Source organism: Trachurus japonicus, chromosome 15 (assembly GCF_045865225.1).
Source record: "Trachurus japonicus isolate A0001 chromosome 15, Traja_1.0".
NCBI classification, from domain to species: Eukaryota; Metazoa; Chordata; class Actinopteri; order Carangiformes; family Carangidae; genus Trachurus; species Trachurus japonicus.
The window spans coordinates 21679911-21703539 of record NC_140921.1 but is presented as its reverse complement, the minus strand read 5'-3'; the positions used below and the strand labels follow the sequence as shown (position 1 = coordinate 21703539).

The 23629-nt window shown below is 40.0% G+C and overlaps 1 protein-coding gene across 2 annotated transcripts; it reads right to left on the bottom strand.

Annotated features, from left to right (window-relative positions):
* Positions 1-5647: 5647 nt before the first annotated feature.
* fam204a (family with sequence similarity 204 member A) lies at positions 5648-23007 on the bottom strand. 2 transcript variants are annotated; one of them, XM_085800473.1, is made up of 7 exons: positions 22639-23007; positions 22169-22253; positions 21836-21866; positions 21168-21273; positions 19473-19562; positions 6209-6318; positions 5648-6048 (listed from the first exon to the last, which is right to left on the bottom strand). In XM_085800473.1, the coding sequence occupies exons 1-7, from the start codon at positions 22873-22875 to the stop codon at positions 5997-5999; spliced, it is 711 nt and encodes a 236-aa protein (XP_085656599.1). In that variant the 5' UTR covers positions 22876-23007; the 3' UTR covers positions 5648-5996. The 2 variants fall into 2 exon arrangements, with proteins under 2 accessions (XP_085656599.1, XP_085656600.1); XM_085800474.1 differs by having other exon boundaries at positions 21168-21270.
* Positions 23008-23629: the final 622 nt, after the last annotated feature.

Below are 23629 nucleotides of genomic sequence, written 5' to 3'. Positions count from 1 at the left end.
GACCCAGCCCAAGATAAGAGCGCACCACATCACCCCGTGGCGTTAATGATCGCCCGCTGTTACAACACAAAGCCAGTCAAGTAGCAGATAGAGCACAGAAATAATTTAAGCAGTGCTAAGTGGCCCATTGTCATTCAAATGATAAATTATGCTTGGCAGAGGTTTTAGAGTCACTTTTACAAAGCGTTGCTATTGTTTGTGTTGAGACAAGGTTTTAAGGAGTCGGAATAGAGGGAATTACTTGGGAGAGTTTGGAGTTCCTTGGGGTTTGGACACAAATTGGTTCCCTGCTCATTGGGCCTGCTCCGACTGTTAGACAAGCCCGCAACATGGCAGCTCTACTGCCGACAAAGGTCTGCGCTGTGTCGACAACAATGAAGAACTGGAGTCAACACAGCAGCCTGTATGAGTGGTGGAGATGGAGGGACGTGATTATTAGATCAAAATATCACAGTCATTATAAGGCACCAAAGACACAAATGTCTAAGGCTGTTTAGGCTCAGGTACATATTCTTTTTCAAAAATGACATACAATATGTTGATCTTATTTTACATTCCCCACTAGATCTGACCTGTTTTTCATTTTACAAAAAGTTAAGTGTTTGTATCACTGACCACTTTTTATCCATATCAGTGATTTGTCAGGCACAGTATTTATGAATGAATGAATGACTTTTATTATTGTGTCATGCATACTCTGTATGCCCTGGCCACATGGGCTTATAAGACACCAAGAAAACAAACCGGGACCAGAGCGCATCATCAACACATCAAAGAAATAAGAAAACAAACAGGGGTTCAAAACCATTATTTATGTTATCTTATATAACAAGAGGAGCTGACAGCCGGAACAAAAACAGTGAAGGAAGAAAAAAGCAGTAGCTCAACTCATAGCCTTGATGTAGAAAAAATATATAATTTATTAAAAAGGACCAACGTTTTGACCTCACGCAGGTCTTCCTCAGGGTGTCATCTTATATAACATGATCATTTTACATTTGATACATGTCAGAAATATCTGTATTTTTGCTGTCAGTGTCAAATTAATAATGGATACTATCACATACATGTTAGCCTTCTTTAGCTAGCTAAAATGACTGTACTGTAACGGTTGTAAATGCAGCTCTGTAGCTTAGAAGCTTTGCTCGGTTTTTCTTTTTCCACTTTTCTATTATTGAGTATCGGGTAAGTTTCTTATCTCCCCTGCTGTTGCTTTCTGTCCTTTACCCTGCAAACCAGTTTGTGTGCTTTCCTTCATACACCTGATGTTCCTCCCTAAACATCAACGCCCTCAGATCTTCCCTCATCCACTTTCTTTGGCCCTCAACAGTTACATACTGATGATGCGCCACAACATTGCCTTGATTTTGTATTTATTTGTGTGTGTCACAGCTGAAAATGGTTTCAAAGGTGCTGGACAAAGTTGGATATTCAAATAACTTTGTATGGTACTAGTGTGTATTTATTATAAAAAGGTGCAGGTTCACATTACACTGTTCAAATGACCTTTAAATGTAAGGGTTAATTCGACAGACACTGTGACCTGCTGCCGTCCTGCTGCCGTCCTGCTGCTCTCTAACTCCAGTATTACCAGTATTAATTGATCAATAACAAGTCTGGAGCGGCTTCTTCCCCCTGCTAATCAAGCCTGTGTTTGTAATTACCTGCTCTACAGTAGGTGAGTGTTCTTCATATAGGAACTGAGCAATAAATTACCACACAGGCCGGACTCACTGAGGTCTTTCCTGGGACAAATCAAGGTAATGTTAATTACACCATTAAATTCATTTGCTCAGTGTAAATCCCCCCCGGCTGCTCTGGATCATGCTGTGTCCATTCTTAAGATACAAAGGGAGTCGCGAGGTGAGGTCAGTGTGTGTGGAAACACAACTAAGACAGTGAAGTGAGTTATATACACTAAAGGTGTGTTTATACACTGTGCCGAGAGAGGAGGAGGTGGGGTGGGGGTCAACACATGCTGATTGTTAAATATAGACTCCAATAAAAGCTTTAACATCTCGATACATTTATATGCTGCACAACATAACCTGGCTGTGAATGATCCTCTGTCTTTAAGGTCCTTGCTGCTGCTCAAGATGTCATTACCTCTGTTGGGACTGTTAAATGCTTCCATAAAGAAAAATGAAATATTCATTAACTTGGTTAATAATTCATTCAGATAAAATGCAGTATGTGGTTTGCAGAGTGGAGATGACTGTGTAATGAGTGCATGCTCAGCATATTTGTGCACTGGAATGTTTTTATTTCATGATAGCAAAAGGAAGAAAATTAATTGAAAGTTCATGTTCGTTTTTTTGTTCTATAAGTTATGCTAAATGATAAAATAGATGCTTTCCAAGCAGTTTCCAACTAAGAAACAATTAAGAGGGTGTATATGTAACCCACATATGACAGTGTGGTTTTTAATTATGGAGGAAGTGCATTTAAACAGACTTTATCAAATTGTAAATGTTAGCTTGACCTAATTCCCACAGTTTGAGGAAACTATTTAAAGCACTTTGTACTTTGCTGCCTGAAAATTGGAACCATAACCTCCACTTATGATTTGACACAAGCCGGCAGAATGAAACATTATAGTCAAAATATCATATGAAGTTTTGTCATTACGGAAAATATCCAGTTGCTGCTCCAGATGTCACATCAAAAGTCTCCCGGCTCTGGCGTCCAGAAACAGCAGTGTGTGCAAGTTGCCTCAGTTAACAGTGGAGTGGTAAAGTGTTCCCACACCGCCACACTGCAGTGTAAACACCGCCATCCAAACACTGTCAAACTAATTTCCTCACACCACAGAGGTTCATTTTGGCTTTCAGACGAATCAATTCTTTCTCTAATTATCAATTGCGACACCCATAATCACTCTAAGACTGTAGCGCTGAATAAATGGCATGTCTTTTGTGTTATAATTCTGTGCATCTTGACAAACATGACCCATTAAACAACCCTGTGGCCTTTTTCAAGAGTGATGATTATACTAATTAAAACTACAAAACATCTGAGAGGGCTGCAGACGTGCCAGAATTAAGCAGGTCATTAAATCAGCCAAGGAATCCACACTGCCTGTCGCTCCTGCACTGTTACTGCGAGCTGGAGGCAGAAAATATACCTCATCTGTGCAGGAATGTGCTCCTAATTTACATGATATCCTATCACGCTATGGTGGCCCTGAGGTGCCAAAAACAACAACATGAAAAAGAAGAAAAAATAAAGAAGCAAATAAACAAAAAAATAAAACTTAACTTTACTGATTTGATGACACTGGTCATTGAGAAGAACATTACAGTAAGTAGCCTATTATTTATTATAGGATAATGTGATTGCTGAAATGTGGTTTTGTTTTCTAAAAGATTATGTCGTTTTTCAAAATTTTGCATTGTTTGAGTTGTTCCTGAAATGTAATCATTATATTTCTAAGATAATGTCATATTTGCTCAAAAAGTTGCTATTTTTTATATATTCTTTTGAATATTTTTAGATTTTCTATTTTGTTACTGTAATATGCTTTGTATTAAGTTGTTTTGTCCCTCAAGGCCACCATACTTTTAGTTTTCCAATATAAAACAACACGTCCCCTTTAAAATCTACAATCCCCCTATGATGCTAATGTCCTCATCAGTTAAATCAACCTTTACTCACACAGGGAGAGTTCAGAAACAGCTCTGGGTGTGTAACACGTTGTAGTTACATGAGGAACGACACTGCAGCTAAATGTTTTATCTCAGAACTCGAGGACAAACAAATGCACGTTTTGTGCGAGCTGCTCTCGGTGTGAGGTGTTTTGAACATCGCTGCAACTTTATCTGCTGCATCTCGGAGATCTCTGCTCCGAGTTAATCCTCTTCTTCTGGTGATAGCAGCATGTGATAGTGCTGATGTCTTGTTACCAGCGACACATGCTCCCTTTTCATACAATAGCAGCTCTCCAACCATTTAATGGGATTGTTGTTGTTTTTTTTGTTTTTTTCTCTCTTCCCCCCCTTGCTCCCCTACACAACAAACACTTTTCCTAGAAGTGGTTCGACATGTGCCCAAGGAATTTGTCTCCGCGTCGCACAACAAATCAGCCTAGGTCAGGGGCTAAGATTGGCCTGCAGTAAGAGACTACTGAAAACAGCTCCTCGACATGTCGAGAGGGGAAAGTGGATTTTCCAGTTTAAAAGCAGAATCATCTCTGCTCAAGGCATTATCCTGTGTTCAAAGAGATTAATTAAGTGAGATGCTATTGATACGGTGCCGCGCTGCTCTTGGATCAGCACTGGTCATGTTCCTTGACAACTCCTGGCTTTAAGGAAATGCCTACATGGCGTTTACATGTGGAAAACACACACACTCACTAGTTCTTTTTTGAGTTTTCAGTCTTACAAGCTGTTCCACTGAGATGATAAATGTAATCCAAGAACATAATTAAACTCTGGCACCTGCCTCCACCAAGTGTCTGTAAATAAAACAGACTGTTACATCATGACACTGTCCTTGAGGAGTTTTCCAAAACTTTCAAAGACCCCTAAAATCCTGCTTCTTTTTTGTCCCATTAATGAAGCATCTCTGATGTTTCCTCACTCCTCAGTCAAGATATATTTTTCATAGCATTCATCAAAGTGAAGAAATCCCATGTTGTACTTTGATGTGCTTAACACAGTTTTAACTCGCGTCTCATTACAGAGATAATTAATAGTTTAATTAGCACCAATTCTCACCAACTGACAGCTTCTCAGACACACAGTTGTGTGGTTGACTTTTATGTGAAATGATACGAGAAGCTTGATTTTTTTTTCCTAAACGTGTGTTTTTGGTGCTCATGTCATATCTGGGTTTCCTCCGCTCAGGTGTTTTGTATCATAATTGCCCACAAACTTTTATTGCTGATGTTTTGTTCATTTTCCTTTCCGCACTGATTCAGCCGACACAGCACAGCCAGAACACCGCTCCTCACCAGGGGGACAAAGTGCCCAAATATGTGCAATGCAAACAACTTAGGTGGATTAATTTTAATTCTCATTACCTGGAAGCAAAGCAATCATTTCCTATGATTGAAAAAAATATAAGCAAGCATTATGAATAAAAGTAATTATCATTTTTGTGCTTTTTCCCCCCCATTTTTTATTTTATTTTTGCATGCTGTTTGCAATTAACACTTGCTGGAATCTGGACGAGCATTGCAGAAGTGTTGAGCGGCGGCGGAGGCAAAAACGCTGCAGATCAAAGGAGATCAAAGTGACGGCGAGAGGAATTGACGGGTTTTTTTTAAGACGAGTTTACAGATGCTGAGGAGAAGCTCATCACACAATGAGCGGCGAGTGGAGGCTTCGGAGAAACAGCGCGTGCCTCTTGTTCGGGCAGAGAAACAATAGCATGTCTCCCAGCATGGGATAGAGCCAACATAAAGCCTCTGTTTCATGTCTCACAGCCCCCTCCCTCCCTCCCCTCAAACTGTTCACTCAACTTCCAGTTTACGACTGCTCACAACAGTTTACAGCAGCCAAATTTCATTTTCTACTCCCAAATCCTATCGCACATTATCCTGTACATTGCATTAGGGCCCTAATCTTCCCTTTCTCTTCCTCAGAAGAAGAAAGGAGCGCCTTCATGATTAACCCACTTTACAGCAATAAATAAACGCATCATCCAGTAATGTACACCAGATTTAATTTGAAGGGGGGAAAAAGGGCCAGAACGCTCAAATCACTGAAATGTAATGAAAAATAACACAATGCAGACACCAATGGGCGCCTTAGGAATTAATTTGAATGCTCCATAATTTTTTTTTCTCCTCTTGTGCTCTCTGGATTGGTTTTTCCTCAGCCAACTGTGTGACTTTTCCCCCCTCACACTCTGCTGGTGTGAAGTCTTCAAAATATACAAAGAGGATAAAAAAGAAACAGGATCAGTCCGCTTTAAAAAAAAAACATCACTTTTATCAAATTAACTTAAAAAAAGAAGAAAAAAAAGAAGGCTTGCAGTCTTTCCCTCCATGTTTGTCACATGAAGCCCATGTTGCTTTTGGTTTCCCATCGTCTCTTCGCTTCAAACCTGCAACACAGTCAAAGAAGAACTGAGTTAATACGTATGTGAGCCGGTGCCCAGAGAGCAGCTGATGCTGAGGCTTCAGCATCTCTCGCTGTGCTTGAACTCAGAGCGAGAGAGATATGATGGCAAAACATAAACACGAGGACAGAGAGAGGCGACGTACCCCCACACTATCTCCTTCTTCCTTTTCTGGGCTGCCCTCAAAGCTTCCTCTTCCTGTTTGCGTTGCACAAAGTCACGGCAATCAGAGGCTTGAGCGATTTTCACAGCCAGCTATTTAGAGGCAGACAGAGGAGAGAGGCCCATTAGAGAATGGAAATCAGTCTGTTGCAAGCACAAGCACGAGCACGAGCTCTCTGACTGATGTGTCAGGGTGGCTTCTCGTCAGGGTCTGTGCTGCCTCCTCCACTTCACAGCCAGACCGGCGTGGAGCTGAACAACACATGAGCACTGGGAACATTTTTCTTTTTTTTTTTTTACATGACTCTGAGGCTGGTGGTCAGGTGTAACATGCAGAATATGACAGAAATGAACATGATGCAACAGGATGGACAAAAATATGAAAATATAAACTAACATGGAGCATATGTTTGAAGAGCAGCATCAGAAGATTTTGCATAATAAATGACAAACATACAAAAATACCCATAATTCTTCAGACTGCCTGTGCTTTTATTACAGGTTCAGTGTAATTGTTATTAGAGAATGATTATACTGTTTAGTCAAAATCAAATTTTCTGTTTCAGAAACAGAGGTTAAAGCTGAAACAATGACTCAACTCATCACTTAATTCATTTTCAAAATTAGTCATGAAGCCTGAAAATTGCAAAAAGTCCATTTTCTTAAATGCGATACCCGCCGTTCCCTCAGGCTGCTTCACTATTTTCTGACCTTTGAATCAATCAAACAGTTACTCAGGAAAATAATTGGCAGATTAATGGCCGATGAAGACGATCTTTCCTTGCAGCTGTAGTTGCTCTGTTGATCTTTAAATATCCTACAACCGGCGTGTTGGAAACCTGTCAGCCAATGGAAAATAGAGGTAAAGAGACACAGTAGATGTTGGTGTGAGGGGCCCCATAGCTCTATAAATAACAGCAGCACGTCTCTATTAAAATCAATTCACGTGTATTTTGTCTTTGTTTTCTGATGTTTTTTACATTGCACATTGTCTCCTTTAATGTGCAAATGAAATAACCAAATAAATAAATGAGAGGAAAACAATGTTAAGCGTTTTTCCTCTCCGTCTCTGAGACATTGCGGCGGTGTGTGTGCATGTGTGTGTGTTTTTTTTTCGCTCATCATCACCAGTGTAAAAAAGTGTTTGGAGTTCTGCAGGCAGTCCCTGAAATCAGAAGTGAAGAGAATGACCGTGACTGCAAGAGGCAAACATTCAAATCCCAGGGAAGACATGTGTGTATTGTGAAGCAGAATAATCCCAATAACCCCAGTCACACAGAGGCACGGGAAACAAAGGGAAAAATCCTGCCTCCTCTGTCACTCCTGAGATAGGTTTATTATTCAAGCAAAGGCAAACTTTGATAAACAACTTGGAACAATTTCACCAAACCTTTGGGTAATTCTCTGTAATATTCAGAGTACAATCAGGGGGGGAAAGGAAGTCTTAAGGTAATGAAGAAATGTGCCACCACTGCGCCACTTGAAAAAAAAAAAAGGACCTGCTGGAAAAAAAAATGTTTCAATTATAATTAAGTGGGATAAACTTTATTAGAAAGACTGAAACTAAAATATCTCCTAATGCATGCTGGGATTAAGCAGGTCAGAGCGAGCAGGCAGGAAAAATTAAACTCTAAAGGCTTTTTATCACCATATTTCAGGAACCAAGGGTGTAAAATGTTCTAATTTGGGATACATTAAAAGCCATAAAGGTCTTTCAAAAAGATTAATGGTACTTTGCTTGGATTTAAGATAAGGGCTTCGGCTGGCTGCAAGTACTGGGCTCCGGCAGGGCCCTCAAGGCATTCATCTATACAGTCACTGGGAAGATTTGTGAAAGCGTCTGCATAACCTGGAGCGTGCATACTATGACAGTTCTCCAGTTTCTTTTGCCATTTTATAGGTTTTAAATTCCTCAAATCATGTTTTCTCCTCTTAAAGAGAGTTAGAGCAGGTGATTGCTCTCACACTGGCAGCAGATTTGCGAGGCAGATAAAATCACAGTGGGGGTGTTCCCTGCTCCTTGTTGGAGTGGTGTAGGTGCTAAATGCTTTTTGAGTGGCTGCGATGCACGCTGAGATTATAAACCAGACGTTTATTCAATTGTTGACAAATCCGAGAGCGGCTCCTGCTCTCTGTGTTTGCTGTGAAGTGGGGGGAGAGAGAGAAAAAAACACTTTGGCTCATTTTGGGAGCAAATCAAATGAAACTGCATGATGCTAAATGGTTTCATTTGGAGATTTACGGCCAGAGATTTTTCCTTTTTTTTTTTTCCTACACGAGGATTACCCACATTAACCTGCTCTCCTGTGGGGTTGCATTTGAAATGCAAAAGGTCTTGAAAACACGCCTTCCTAAACATTCCACGGGCAAAATTAAAACCCACTTCGATGCCCCTCATTTCCCCTTCTCTTTTAAATTCACAACATAGCCTTTACTATATTTAAAACATTAAAGGTCTTTAATTTTTTCTTCTTTTTTTTATCAGTTTAGTCTACAATCCCTGATGGTCTTTACTGGGGCTCAACATTAATGTCAACCAAGTTACCTAGGAGACAGAACAGATCAAAGAGACAAAAAAACCCCTCAAATGTCTGATTAATCAAGCCTGCAAACAGCTTATTTCTTTTAGCCTGCATGCAAGTATGAAAATGAGATTCCGAGAGCAGTACATTGTGCAGATTTGTTCATTCTTATCTGAACAAAGCCAGCGGCAGCTTATTTCATGGATCACTGGCACTGTCAGCGCTGTGGCGCCGAGCAGGTGACGGCTCCTCTTTCTGTGGCGAGAACAAAATTAGCAAAAAGTCGGCACAAATTAGCCTCTCATATTTTCAGTAATATGACATTATTTTTCATTTACTTTTTTGATCCACTTTTCAGGATTTCTCTCTCTCTCCCCCCACCACCTCCTCCTCCCCTCGCGTGCATCTTAGTGCCAAATCCTTTCACATCAGAGGCTGGTGAAAAATAAGAATGAAACTACAAAGCTGGAATAAAGGCAGGAGACAGGAAACCTCCTGCATTCTTTGTTTATGTGGCTCCTAAAAGGCAATTCTTCCCACTCCACCACATATTAACGTACAATTAAGTGTCCATCACAGGCGTGTTTCCGTGCCTCTCTCTTGTGTGGCCTGTGCACAGCCCTGTTAAAAACAAGGTTTATTCAGAGGATTAATACTCTGACCTTTGGAAGATTTGAAGGCAAAAAAAAATTCATGGTGCACAATGTTGGCACCGCAGCAGCAGCAGCTTAAGGCCACTAGGAGGGTTAAGTAAATAGTACCGTTTTCTGTTCATTCGTGTTTGGGTCGTCATGGAGATTCAAGTGGAGTCCCAAACATGGGGCCTCAATACAAAAAAAAAAAAAAAAAAAAAGAGAAAAGGAAAAATGAGCATTGCTGCTGCGTAAGAAGACAAACCTTCTAAGTCCATCTTAACAGTTTCACACACTGTTTTCATTTGTGTGTCTGTTCTCTTGCATCAGTTGTGAGGTGTTTGATAAATGAAAGAAGCATTAGGACGTCTGTCTGAGCAGCCCAGGGTTCACAGAAACACTGTGGCAATTATACAGCGAGTGGAAAAAGACAATAGCTGAATGAAAGATGAGAAAAATGCGTCTCCATGTGGATAAAGTGTTAAAGCTCCTATTAACAATATGAAATAAATGATGGCTTTAAGGAAAAAATGGCCTTAAACCCATTCATAAATTTCCTATCCAGGAAGCCTCTTCCAATTAAAACCTGTGAGAGGTGGATTAACAAGGGCTATATGGCTTTGCCTCGCTAAATCACCTCCCCAAGCTGCTCTGCTGCATTTGACGTGTAAACGATTAATGACCAGCCTAATTCCCTTATCACACCACCTTAATGCCTAAATAATGTGGCCTTAGTCAACTTTGGAAAAGCAGGGCTATATAAGAAAGGAATGAATATCAGATTAGGCAGCTCGTGTGTTATTTCAGCATAATTTCTCAGAACTGAGGCAGAGGGGGAAGAGAAATGTGTTTCAGCAACACAGGGAAGGTCAAGAGATCAAGAGGTCAATCAATACCACCCGGATCGCATTAACAAGGAAGAAGTACAACGTTTCATTGAGTTAGTCTGTTTCCAAATCTCTGAAGGGGAGTAATAGACTGGAGGAAACACAAAGGATGTAAATCAGAGCTTCAAGTCTTGACCTGGTCAGATCTACACCTCAGAATGTGTCTTGTGATTATTATTTTAAAATTGATTAATCTATCTTTTATTAACTTGATTTACCATTAAGTCCAACAAGTTCTCATGTGTCCAAGGAAAGGTCTGAAAATGTCATGTACCCAAACCAGCAGAGAAGAGAAGCAGGGACTGTAAATATTTTTCAATTTTTCGATTGATAAACCTCTTTGACAATCAGAATTACTGTTACTCTCTGCATGTAAGCCGTAAATTAAGCTTTTTTTTTAGTTCTTGTTTTGTCCAACTTGAAGCAATAAAACTAGACTGTAAAAATACTATATATATATATATATATATATATATATATATATATATATGTATAGAAAAGGAATGTTTGAAATGTATAACAGGGAGGAGGAGAAAAATGATGTAAACTGATGAGATGATTGTGGGGAGGAGGGGTTTCGGAGAGTGACCTTGTATTTTGATTGTCTTAATGTTGTATGTGTGTTGTCTGGGGTTGGAAACATATAAGCTTTGCTTCTTCCATCCCCATTTCAAACCGTGTCTGTTGTTGTTGTTTGTTCCTGTTCGATATATGGTTATATGGTGTCCTGTGGATTTTCTTGTTATGTTGTACGTGAGTTATAATTTTGTTTGGTTTGAAATAAATATGATCTAAATCTAAAATCTAAATGTATATATATATATATATGTGTGTATGTGTATATATATATATATATATATATAGAATATATTAACCATTTGCTAGTGCTGTCTGAATGCATAGTGGATTCATGGTATATCACAATGCATCATTTAAAGGTACAGTATGTAAGAAATCTAAAGCAACTGGCCGTAAAATCCTCCTAATATGTCACAGAGACTCAGGAATAATGTTCATATAACATGAGGAACTCACCAACAACAATAGTACAGCCAGAGTATTCGCATTAAAAATCATTTTTTGCAGACTGCAAATCATGTTTATGTTTTGAATTTACACGTTTACATGTTGCGCCACCTAGCCCTCTCTCCCAGTCACAGCGGCGTCAGTGGCATTTCAGCCTCCGGTCTGGTCCACTGAGCTGCCGCTACGACTGGGAGAAAAAATGAGATCGCTGTGAATTTGACTGCAGTAGCCGTTTTTGGCCACATTCTTACATATTGCACCTTTAAAGTAGTAGTGATTACATGCATTGCGCTGGTGCACATACATACACACACACACATCCACATGTGTATGTATAATTGAAGTATAAAGCGCCATGAAAGTGGAAGTAATGAAGTAAAATGGAAATACGTGAAACTTGTGTACAGTACTTTGATTCCAGGATTTGTCCCTGCAGCATTAAAAAGTTGATTAGGTCTTTGATGGTATCAACAATTCATCTCTCAGTTACTTCAACAACTGCCTCACCGCTAAATTCATCAACAGCAACAGCAACATTACTGTTATATAATTTGTCATGTGAAAGTATAAACAGTTACAATCTACCATTATAATCCCATTACGGGGCTCGGTACAGTGGTATATTCCCACACTGTTCTCACCAAAGTTTATCAGTCTTTCATGGGGCAGCCATAAGAGCATGTTGTAATCTTGCCTGCACTTTGACAAACAGAATTACATGGCGAGCTAAAAAGAAAGTCACTCCGGGGAAGGCGCAGCAGAGCAGCCATGTCTCCATTCTCTCTTCCAGTAATCTGATGCTAGATACACATGACATGTCATCTTTAGGGAGTAGACAAAAAAAAAAAAAAAAATCTCTGAAAGTTCGCCTGCTTTGTGCACATTCCATTATCTCGCCTCTTCTGAGTAGGGTAGGCTTATTAGCAAGCTTTGAACTCACACTTACAATAATATGCCATCAACAGTTTTATAAGCTAATTAGAAAAAACAGTTTAATTAATGAGTGACTGGCAATAAAATGGCAATCATGAAAAAAGAAACCGAGGGTGCTAAGCTTCCACTACCACCAATTAAGGCCTAATTACAAACAAATTATATATGTGTTTTGCTGTGGGCTTTAATTTAAAAAAAATGGCTTTAATTAAAAGAGAAAACATACTAATTAATTAAACAGCACACAAATCTACATTGAAAAGTATGCTTTGTCTATCAAGTAATTAATGAAATACAATAATCCAAATGAGATTCCCAGGCATTTGATAAAAGCTTAGTACCCATTTCAAAATCCATTTCAAAATTAATGGGCGAAAATTTAATGTGAGTCATCCAGAGATACAATAAAAGTTCATTCAGTGATAAATTGCTTACGCTGAAGGAAAAATGAACAAAGAGGAGAGTTTCCCTAAACTCTCTGCGAGGTGGCCCGGGGGGGTTCGCAGGGGAGAGGGAGTCAGCCTCCTCCTCTGATGCGGGGCGGGGAAAGTCAGGATCTGATAAAGCTCACTTTTCACAAAAGAGCCGCTCATGAATTTTTTGATTACAAACACGAGGCATGGCGGGGAGGAAGGTGGCGAGAAGAAAAAGGTGTTAAATAACATAAATATCATGAAACACTCTTAGTTCAGCTCTTTGTTTCAACTAAGCCACCATGTCTCCTCCGACAAAATGCCGCACCACCTTTGTTTCACAGCATTTAAGCGAGGCTTTCCAAAGGGTAGATTTCAAGGACAGTGGGGCTTTTCCTTTCAGCTGCTGCTTCTATTGAAATATGAGCTGGGACATAATGAGGGATATTATAGCCATCCGTATGTTCAAATGCTAAACCATAAATGGCTCCAGTTTAAGCATATTCATGTGGCTAATTATTGCATGTTAAGGGATCTCACTATTGGAAGGGACCACTTTTCAAACAATTTACAATCATGTGGTTAATCGCAAGAGGTCCGAGGTCCGCCACAGAAAGGCCATCCAGAGTTCAGGAAGCCACAGGTCAGACACGGGGCTGGATTAGGGCTCCAGGAAAACAGTTACCAATCTAACACAACACCAGCACTTGAAAGGCCGGTAATGGGGAGAACTTCTCTGTTTCCTTCAGTGGAAAACAGCAGAAACAACTGGGTAAGAGGGATAATATTTCAAGAGAATGAACAAAAATAATTCCTCGGCAGGTTTCCTTGAGTGTATGCTTACTACCTTTATGCAATAGATTAAAAATGATAATGATATAGGCCTGTGCAGTTGCTGCAAAGTGCTGTTTTTGCAGGATATTCATTCATGGACATGAGGTCCAGAAACTGTTGTACTCACTACTACACTGTCCTCAAGGTATATAGTTACTGTACATGAATCACTTAAAATGAGCTGGTTGTTCTTCATTGCATGTAAATACAACAACTGGTTAAGAAGAAGCTTCTAATCTTTCATAAGTTTGACAACAGTAGCCTATCTGTTTTTGTGTAGCTTATAGCATCATAAAATTTTACAACTTTAAAGGGACAACGAGGAGTTTCTCCATCGGCAGAACCCAAAATTCCGCGACAATAAAAAAGTCTCATATTAATGCGGATGAATCTACGTTACCCACACTTGTTAATGGGTCCATTTATGATAAATATATGATTTTGTCTCTATCGTTATTTTGTTACAGGTGTAGTGTTCACAGCTGGAACTAGATAAGGCAGCGATCTGAACCTTACTGACCGTCCCTGGTGCTCAGCTCTTCCTGAAGGACTGAAGAGAAAAATCGCTTTCTGCTACATATGCTTCTTTGTGCATGGTTCAGGAGAGACCAGCAGCCATACGAACACTTTTCATGTTTCATACTCCTCAGCTCCTGGAAGTTGTGAGACGGACTTGACACCAGCTATTGTGACGGACTACAGAGAGTTTCTGTTTTGAAGTGGTAATGCCACTCTAATAGCTGTGATGAGTGCTATAAGGGAACTGTGAGCTCTAATATGGTGTGACGGTCTTTTGTGGTGAAATATACCCACTTACTGTATATAAAGTACAGCTTCTGACTATTTCAAAAGACCTCAGTGCCTCTGTTTTATATGGAGAAAGAAAGCAAAGGAGTAATTATTTATTGTAAGGCTGATGTTGAATGAAATACGAGAGGGTGGATTAGTGTGACAAAGAAAGCACTGTACAGTAGCTGAGCGTCAAGTACACAAAGCAGCTTTTGCCTTCCCAAGTTGATTTTTATCATTCTGAGTTATGGTTCAATACTGAATGAAGACACTAATAACAGTTCTGTCTCAAAATGCCATACAAAGCACCACTTTATTCATCACTAGACTGTATTTACAATACCAGTCTGGTGTCATGAAATTATCTGGTTGTAACCGACCTTCTCTCTTTAGATATAGTAAATCCTTTTATCTGATATAGTGAGTTATAGGTGATAATAGTTACATAAGGTATTCAGCAGCTCATCTCCATCCAGAGGTTGTCACATGTGGAGTTCCTCAGAGATCAATCATAGGTCCCTTATCTTTCCCACTGCTTGGAAGATTGTGAGCTCGTTGTTGAGCTTCTGGTTTAAAATGCACCTCTGTCAGTTCAGAGTTCATTTCACTACATTTGGCTAAGATTTGAACTAATGCATTAGCCTCCAACAATAAACCTGCTCGAACTACATGTGTTAATGTCAGCTGCAATGAAGTCAAGATAAAAGGACACATCTTACACATTATTTAATATATTAATATTTTAACATTAGTTGGCTGAAATATAAAAAGGTCTGTTTACAAAACAAAGTGAGTTTCACTGTTAATTACGATTACAGAAACCCATATACTGTAAGTACAGGTGTTAAATCGGAGCTAATACAGCTAAGCTTTATTTTATTTATTATTTTTTTGAGAAGACTCAGGTCCTTTGTCATCTGTAATGTCAGTCCGTCATGGCAAGTGTTACATTCTTTGCCATTGTCTGCTGGGGTAACAACACCGGGGTCAGGGACAGGAACAGACTAGAGAAGCTCATCAAGAAATGTAGCTGTGTGATGGGAGAGGGAGTGGAGCTGGTGGAGGCTGTGGTTAAGTGGAGGAGGGGGTGTAAGCTGAAGGCCATCCTGGGTGACCCCCAACACCCTCTACACAGGACTCTCACAGGTCAGAGGAGCAGCCACAGTAACAGGCTCATCTCCCTGACCTGCAGAACAGAAAGATTCAGGAAATCCTTCATTCCTGCTGCCATCAAAATGCACAATGCCTTTTGTTATACATGTTTACTTTTTATATCATTCTATATCATTTATATCATATCGTAAGATGCTGGACGATGTGAATTTCCCTCCTAGGGATTAATAAAGTATCTTCTATTCTATTCTATTCTATTCTATTCTAAGCAGCAAGAGATGTGCACAGTTAGGCTTAAATGGCCAGACATCATAGTATTGACATGTGTTTGCAGCACAGCACTAATGTCTGTCATTGCTAAAATTCTGTTCTTTCAAAGTGTGGGGCAGAAACTAATCTACGTATACTCAATTTTCTTCCAATACCACAGAACTCTTGTTTGAGTAAAACAAAGATGAGATTTATACCCCTGTCTGAATGTGCTGTTCAGGACAGGATAAAAACCAATCCAGCACATTACAAATCTCCCTGTAGGTCACATCCTCATTAGAGGACACAGGACGCCCCCACATGCTTTGTAGCACTGAGGAGTCTTCAGCTTTTGCACTGGCTCATTTTCCAGGAGTGGCTGCAAAAATCAATCTGTCAAATATGAGCTGCTGGATGTTATCAAGGTTCCTGACAGCCTTTGAGCCATTTAAACAGTATGTGTGAGTCAATTAATGTTATGCTAATTACAGAATTAATTACCCCGTATGCAACTTGCAGCGGTGTAAAAGGATGTGGAGTAATCAAAGGACGGAGACCCAGCCTTCTCAACTAGAGCACTTCCACTGTCTTATCCACTGAACTCCGAGGACTACCAGCAGGCGACGAGCTTCTTACACTATTTGTGTCTTCTGTCTTGTGAAAGAAATCTAAACATGCTCAGGAGGATCAACAGACATCTTTATGAGAAAAGAAACCCTATCTGCTCAGTTTAAAGGAATACATTAGGGAGCTTTGGCTAAGCAGTGTAATAATATTTTGTTACCTAAAAGGGGATGTGATTTCTTTGCGCCATCTTCGGGGGCGTTGTTACTTTCAATCAAAAAAAAAAAGGAGGATGTCTTCGTGAATTCATCTAAAACAAAGACTCACAGCCTTGGGAAATATTTAAAAACTGTAATGAGAATAAAAAAAAACACAACCTGCAATATCCGAGCCGCGGGTCTCAGAAGTTTGACAGATGAAAGAGCACATATCTCAGAAATTGTAAGGAGCCTTCAAAACAGGTTTTTACCAAATTGTTTTAATGTTCAGATTAAAAAGAAGAAAGTAGAGCAAATGGAAATCATTAATTGATTTGGGGAAGCTCTAAACAGCAGAAACAAACATTTTGGTCTTATAAAAAGGAGGATTCTGACAGCAAGCACTCTATCTTCCTTCCACTTGCCTTTGCTTGGAGGAGATAAGTGGGAAACCGTTAGATTGAGGATGAAAATACACTGAAACATTGTCATCCAACATATACCAGCGTTTTCCTTACAAAACAATGCCTAGAGGGACAAACAGGCCTCTTTAGTTCTTCACAGCTGTCGGAATGCTTTTGCATTTTTTGCAAGGAAAACCTGTTCCTATTCTTCCGTTGAAAAGCCTGCCACAATCATGTCTTGGTGTTATGACCGTAAACAAATTAAACATCTAAGCCATTCCGTACCAAATGAGCCACTCAATTATAACCTTGAAATTGATTCTGGCCACAGCGGGGATTATTGATCCTCTAAATGTTTGTCACCCTGCTCCTGTCAAAAGTGAACAGGAGTGCTGTAAACAAACACGTTGGTCTTAATGCTATCTGCCGTACAGACGGCGCCATTTAAGATATATCATAATCCTTTTCTGATTCGCGGTCCTTCAAACTTTGTAGCTTTTAGCTGCCACTTCATATTTTCCATACGTTCAGCGCCGCTTTCCTTTGTATCGGAAAGTTAACGCTGTGCAACTTTATGTCACCTCTGGGTTCAGATTTTTCAAAAATGGTCAATTCACTACCCTCGTGAAATGAAGTTATCGCTGCTAAACAATGAGACGCGGCTGCCAGACCGCTGTCACGTCCCATCACGGTTCTGGCAAGACGCGAGGCAGGTGCCAGGGAGGCGAGAACCTCGGCTCAGGCTAAAACCAATCCACCAGCGCTCTAAGAGGCTTTATGAAAGTACAGCGCAGGTGCCACTCACAAGAGCTTTCATTTAACTCCCTCATATTTGACCACTTTGCTAGCAAGGTGGGAATATGGAGGGGCTGTGATGCTGCACACTAATGTCTATTACACACTGGAGGTACCAGGGAGACACATGTAATGCCAGTTCAATGAATGGTACCACAGATTTTTTTTTTTTTTTCATTTTTAAACACAAAACCTTGTCTCTGGAGGCCGAGTGTTATAAAAATCATGTACATATAATCTCTATATAGATTGTGTGTGTATCATATATATATAAAGAGGGAGAAAGAGGTTAAATATAATGAAGATTATATATAAATACATAAACATACAAATTTTTAAACAAAGGACGCATTTTGTCTAAAATCGGTGTTTCCTCTGATTTTCCAGCAATAAAAGTGACATCATATTCGCCGCTGCCATGGTGACGTGTCTCACAGTCTCCAGTGCAAAAGACAAAAAACTGTCAGAAATACCTGGTTCTCTGATAAAGAGTCAAATGTCAAACGTACCTGCGGAGAACCTGGCTACAGCTCCTCAGGTAAATTTCTGTGAGAAACATCCAATCATAGCTCTTAAAATTCTAGAATATGGCCCGGAGCAGTTGCCAGGCAACCAGTGGAAACTCCAGAAACTTAGTGGTCCCCACCAGGAAAGAGTCTGGCATAAAGCCCCCGTGTTAAAACGCAATTATGACATTTTTACACTTTGGTTTTTGTACAGCTAAAACAAACAAGATATACGGTGTTAGTTAGGAGCTGTTGTGTGGATTTTGTTCCCTCCCCACAGAGCCAGACCAGCTGTCTCACCTTGTTTCCTTGGTTTCACTCGTTTCATTTCTAAGGTGCAGACACAAAGGTGGAATCAGCCTTCTCATTTGACTCCCTGGCAGAAGGAGAGCAGGTGCTATTTCTCAAAATCATGAACTATTGCTTTAAATCTGTTCACTTTTAGATTCTGGGTCGGTTTTTGGGGAAAAATGCACTAACTGTAATGCTGTGTTTACTTCACAATAGAGACGACGAGGCATTTTGAATTGACTACAGCTCTGATTCACACCTTTGTTTGGCAAACACAGCTTGTAGGTATTGTAGTGTACAGACTAGAGCTGTGTACTGTGCCAAAATGACAACAAAGCTTCTTCCTTGAAAACTAATTTTAAATCATTAATGGTGGCCAATAATAAAGTGGTGGAAGATTGTGGCATTATATGAGAGACTGTCATGTTGAGGATATCGTTGAAAGAAAATATTGAAATTCAGAGTAGAGGAAAATATTTCCTCAACCTTCTTTGCAACTCTTTCGCAATCCACGACCAACAATGAAATCTGAGCCCACAGTATGTTACATGTTTGTGCTGCTCCTATTATTAAATGAAAAAGCTTATGGGACGCTGTAAGCAACATGCATCATGAAACAAAGAAGTTTAACTTTGATGCTCAAAGTACGGCAATTCCCCCAGTGGAGAAGTAACACCGCAGCTGTATGTCTTTTTAACCACAATTATATGTGTGTGTGGGCTACATTTTATGCTAAATTAGTTTCAAACCACTGCCAAGGCGGTTAGTTACAAAACTTCAGGCACTGCATTTAGGGACATGTACACTTCAAAGGTATGAAACTCTTACCTGGAGAATGATTTAACAGTTGGCTTGAAAGCAATGTACCCTTCATTAAAAAGCAGAGCCAAAAGTCCTTTAGACACTGCAGCACTTCAAAACTAAGGGGAGGGCTTTCCATTAACTCAATGGAAAAAGGCTGCAGGACTGAATGGTGGGTGTCTGCGTGTGTTTTTGTTCCTCTATGTCTTTGCAGCAGAAATGGCCATGGATCCATTAGCCTGATTTGTCACAGCGGGAGCACCCCAAAGATCTCTTATCAGCACAACGTACCTCTCGAGTGGCGAGTCTGTCGCTCATCTCCTCTGCCTTTGCAATGTCCCCTTCAGCTACGGCCCTCTCTATGCTCTTTTCTAGGCCGGACTGCAGAAGAGGGGAAAAAAAATTCAGATTTTTTTTTTTTTTTGAAATAGGGGTAGAGAGAAAAAAAAAATCAAAGAGTAACTTCAAAAGTCCCCAGGGCCTTATTTTTAATATGATTGCCATTACTACAAATATGTAGATTTCCCTTCACAAATGAAAACCTTTTTGATTGGATATTAGTGGGGAAATCTTAGAAATGCTACAGGAGATTACCAAACATAAATGTGACTCTTTAATTACACATTTCCATTACAGGCCTAAGCAGAGGGGGGTATGGAGAAGCCCCCGGTTACTGATGGCAAGGCAGTTCTGCTGTGATGAGCCTATCTGAGGAAGCGGAGCGCCAGATTTCTTCATCCCCCAAAATTTCATCATGCTAGAAAAAAAAATACACTGGAAAGAGGGTGTAATTATTAATGTGTCTCCTCTGATGTATTGTTTGAGGACCTTAACTCAACTGTAAAAGTGCAAGGACACGACCATCAGGCATAAAAATGCAGAATTAGTAAAACAATTTTCTCTGTAACTCTGCTTGCTTGCTCTTGATTTTGCTTAATATAGTTTATTATTCTGCTGATAATTTGAAGCTGACAGTGATACAGCCTGACTAGTGATCCCAATTATCACCTATTGTATCTCATAAACAAAACTCAAACTGACAGACCATCATCCTTTTCTATCATGAAATGTGTTTTAAGGTCAGTGGAGGAACGCTGTTAGCAGATGAATTAATTACATCTGACTGCTATAACAGCTTTTTCCCTCAAATGACTGTGTGAAAGACTTGGCAGAAATGAAAAAAAAGACATATTAATTACAAGGAACTGCATTTGAGGGATGAAGGAGCTCCTCATTATGTTGATGTGACAAGTTCTGTTTCATTCAGCTTGTTAATCATTTCTTTTATCCTTTCATAGTTGCCCTATTCAGAATGAGACTAAAATCAGCAAAAACTCAATTTTATGCTGCTCTGAGATAAATTAAGCACAAAATACTCCAAAATAATCATTAAAAGGATTTCAAATTGAAATGAGAATAGTTTCCATTCACTGGGTCAGCTATAATGTTCATCAGGCTTGCAAATATTTTGCTTCATTGGCAATTTACGAGGCTTTGCATTAAATGTTCATTTCAGCTCAGAGATGTACTGTATCTGAATGGTGGAAGGTTTAGTTTTATTCCCTCAGTTATGAAATCTACAGAAGTTGTAGCACCTGATAAACTATTATCCACCCATTCATTTAAATGTCCTACAGTAGCAGCAATCACAGAGACGCTGTCAGGTACTCTGACACCCACTTCTTTAGATTTTCATTATTTTTGTGCAGAGTTAAAACCTACATCTCATTCTAATCTCAACCCTACAAGAGAGGAGATTCATCCTAATCTTATCACTAAATGTAGCCAAACATAATCCTTATTATTCTCCTCAGTGTCAGGCTAAGTTGCCATAAGGATCGTTCTAATCCATATGTCATATCACATAAAACAATGAGAGCCTACGGTGGCACAGAAACATAAAGGATGTGAAGGTGTTACTAACAGCTACGACAGACACAGTATTAAACCTTAGCAGATAAGTTGGAAGGCAGAAGTCTTTGTTACCTTGGGAGGGGGTTTGGAACATGCAGGGGGATCAAATCGATCATTTACACCAAAATACTGCTTAAGCTCATCCCAGCGCTTCCCCCGTTCCTCTTGACACTCTCTGCTGACAGAGGAAATGTGTGTTAATGTTCGTTACATGTAGACCAGCAATGTGATAAGTCAAACTGTGTTCACTAGTTCTACTCTGCTTTTTACTGGACTCTGTTTCTGTCCTCATGCTGACATCAGATCTGTGTATGTCTCACACCTCTTACTGTAGAAATGTCTTGTGGAACAGCTTGCTGTACAATTCAGTCTCAACACAACATAACTCTAATTCTCTTGCATGTTTAATACAAATTACAAATACTCTGCACCATAAGTTGGACACTGGTTTCTATTCAGGTTAATATGGTATGGAAATAAACTTTTCTTTTGTTTTGTTGTTGTGGTTGAAGATTTGTACAATAAGTTTTAGACACATATAAACAATAACAATGGGATAGCTGAGTTGGAAATCAAGATCCACATGTGTTGATGTGAAGATGTGACCTTGGAGATCTGAGAGCTGGCTGCTAAAAGGTGTTGCATTCACAACCTCTGGCATTACACTTTGCTTATTTACATGTATACCGTGCTGTTATGTTGTCTCAACTTCCCTGATGGAGCACAGTAACAACTGGTACCTTGTCTCTGCAGGTTCCTCACTTCCTGTTCCTGCTGAATGACATTAGAGAGACACAGCAGTTAAAGGTTTTTAGTACGGTTTCATACATATAAATATATATACAGACAATATTACATTAACAACAATATATATAAATATAAGTTTAACATATAGCAGGTGTAAAAATAAGGTGCTTGTATGCAATGTGATGGTTGACAGTTATAATCTGGCGCAGGGTGACTATTTTTTTCCTCCCATTTGTCATGAATATTACTACCCACTGGACAAGGTGGAATACACACTAACAGGGGAAGCCAATGAAGCATGAAATTCATTGTATTGTCACTGACACCTTTCTTGTGTCGTCGTCTTTTTCTTCTTCTGGGGATCTTCATTGTCTTCATGTCCTCATTCTTCTTTCGCAGATCCTGGAATTTCTTTAACACACACACACACACACACACACACACACACACACACACACACACACACACACACACACACACACACACACACACACACACACACACACACACACACACACACACACACACACACACACACACAAAATGAATCCCCAAAAGCATAACCCTAACACTTGCTCTTTTTTTTTTTTTTACACACATTATATTATAATACAGACCAATAGTTTTCATAGGCGTCAAAACCTTTTATTAATCATTTTGTTAGCATGTTCTTGCATGGCTGGGGAATTTGACATGACAACTATTTATTATTCAACACAGCAGGTACACCACAGGTAGCATGTGTTGCTCTGACTCAGTGTTAAGCAGCTCATTACACACCACCACAAGAACATACCTGCCACATTTCCTGGGATATACCAGGCATACTGCACGTCGAGTCACTGTCTGCATCCCCGGCAGTGTGTGTGGACTGTGCCTCCACCACTGAGCTGGGCTCTCTCAGAGCAGAGCTGTCAAACTTCTCCTCGTCCTCCGTCCTCTGCTCCTCAACATCACCCGCCTGCTCATCCTCCTCGTCACTGAGACTCAGGTCGTCTTCTGTCAAACCTTTCGGCAGAAGTCCGCTGTACATTCCCAGCCGGTAATTTTTCAGTTAGACAGTGCGGTTATTTGTGAATTACTAAATAAAAACGGTGGGAATTCGGTAAATTGGAGATGTTAGCTGGTGTTGGTAGTGCTGGCTGTCATTTCCGGGTAAACACAATGACGATTCATGTGAGAACGCGCCGATTGGCTGAGCGCTGGGCGCGAGGATCAGATCGTCCAATCAGAACTTGGTTTACGAATGATCAGCGCGAGGTTGAACCAAACGCTCCTATTGGCTGGTTTTTGGAAGGGACACATTCGACAGTAGCAGTTAACTTTATTTTGGCTAGCAGAGCGGCGGTTTTTGTGCAAACTTTCCGGTTTTAGGGACAGTTAAAGCTCCGAATAAACGTGTGGAACAAATGTAATGAGTTACAGCAGTCTTTGCCAGTCCTTGCAGTGAAGTAAAGTCAAGAGCAAGCTGTGGAGCATTTCTAATTGAGGTGAGCCAGGCTACTGACAGGTCCGTGAATTACCAAGAATCATTCAAATGTTAACCTATATTTGTGGCGAGATAAGCTTCCTTCTATGACCAATGGTTCGCAATTTGCTCAAAGTGCTTTGGGCATTACATTATTATCAGAATGATTAGCATGCAAATCTTGTATAGCCCTTGGCACTGGCACAGGCACATCTACCCTTAAATTGCTCTTTCACACTCATTCACATTAGGCTTTCATTTGGTTGCATCTTATTGCAAAGCCAATAATCTACATAAATTATAGCCTGTATTTTGTGTG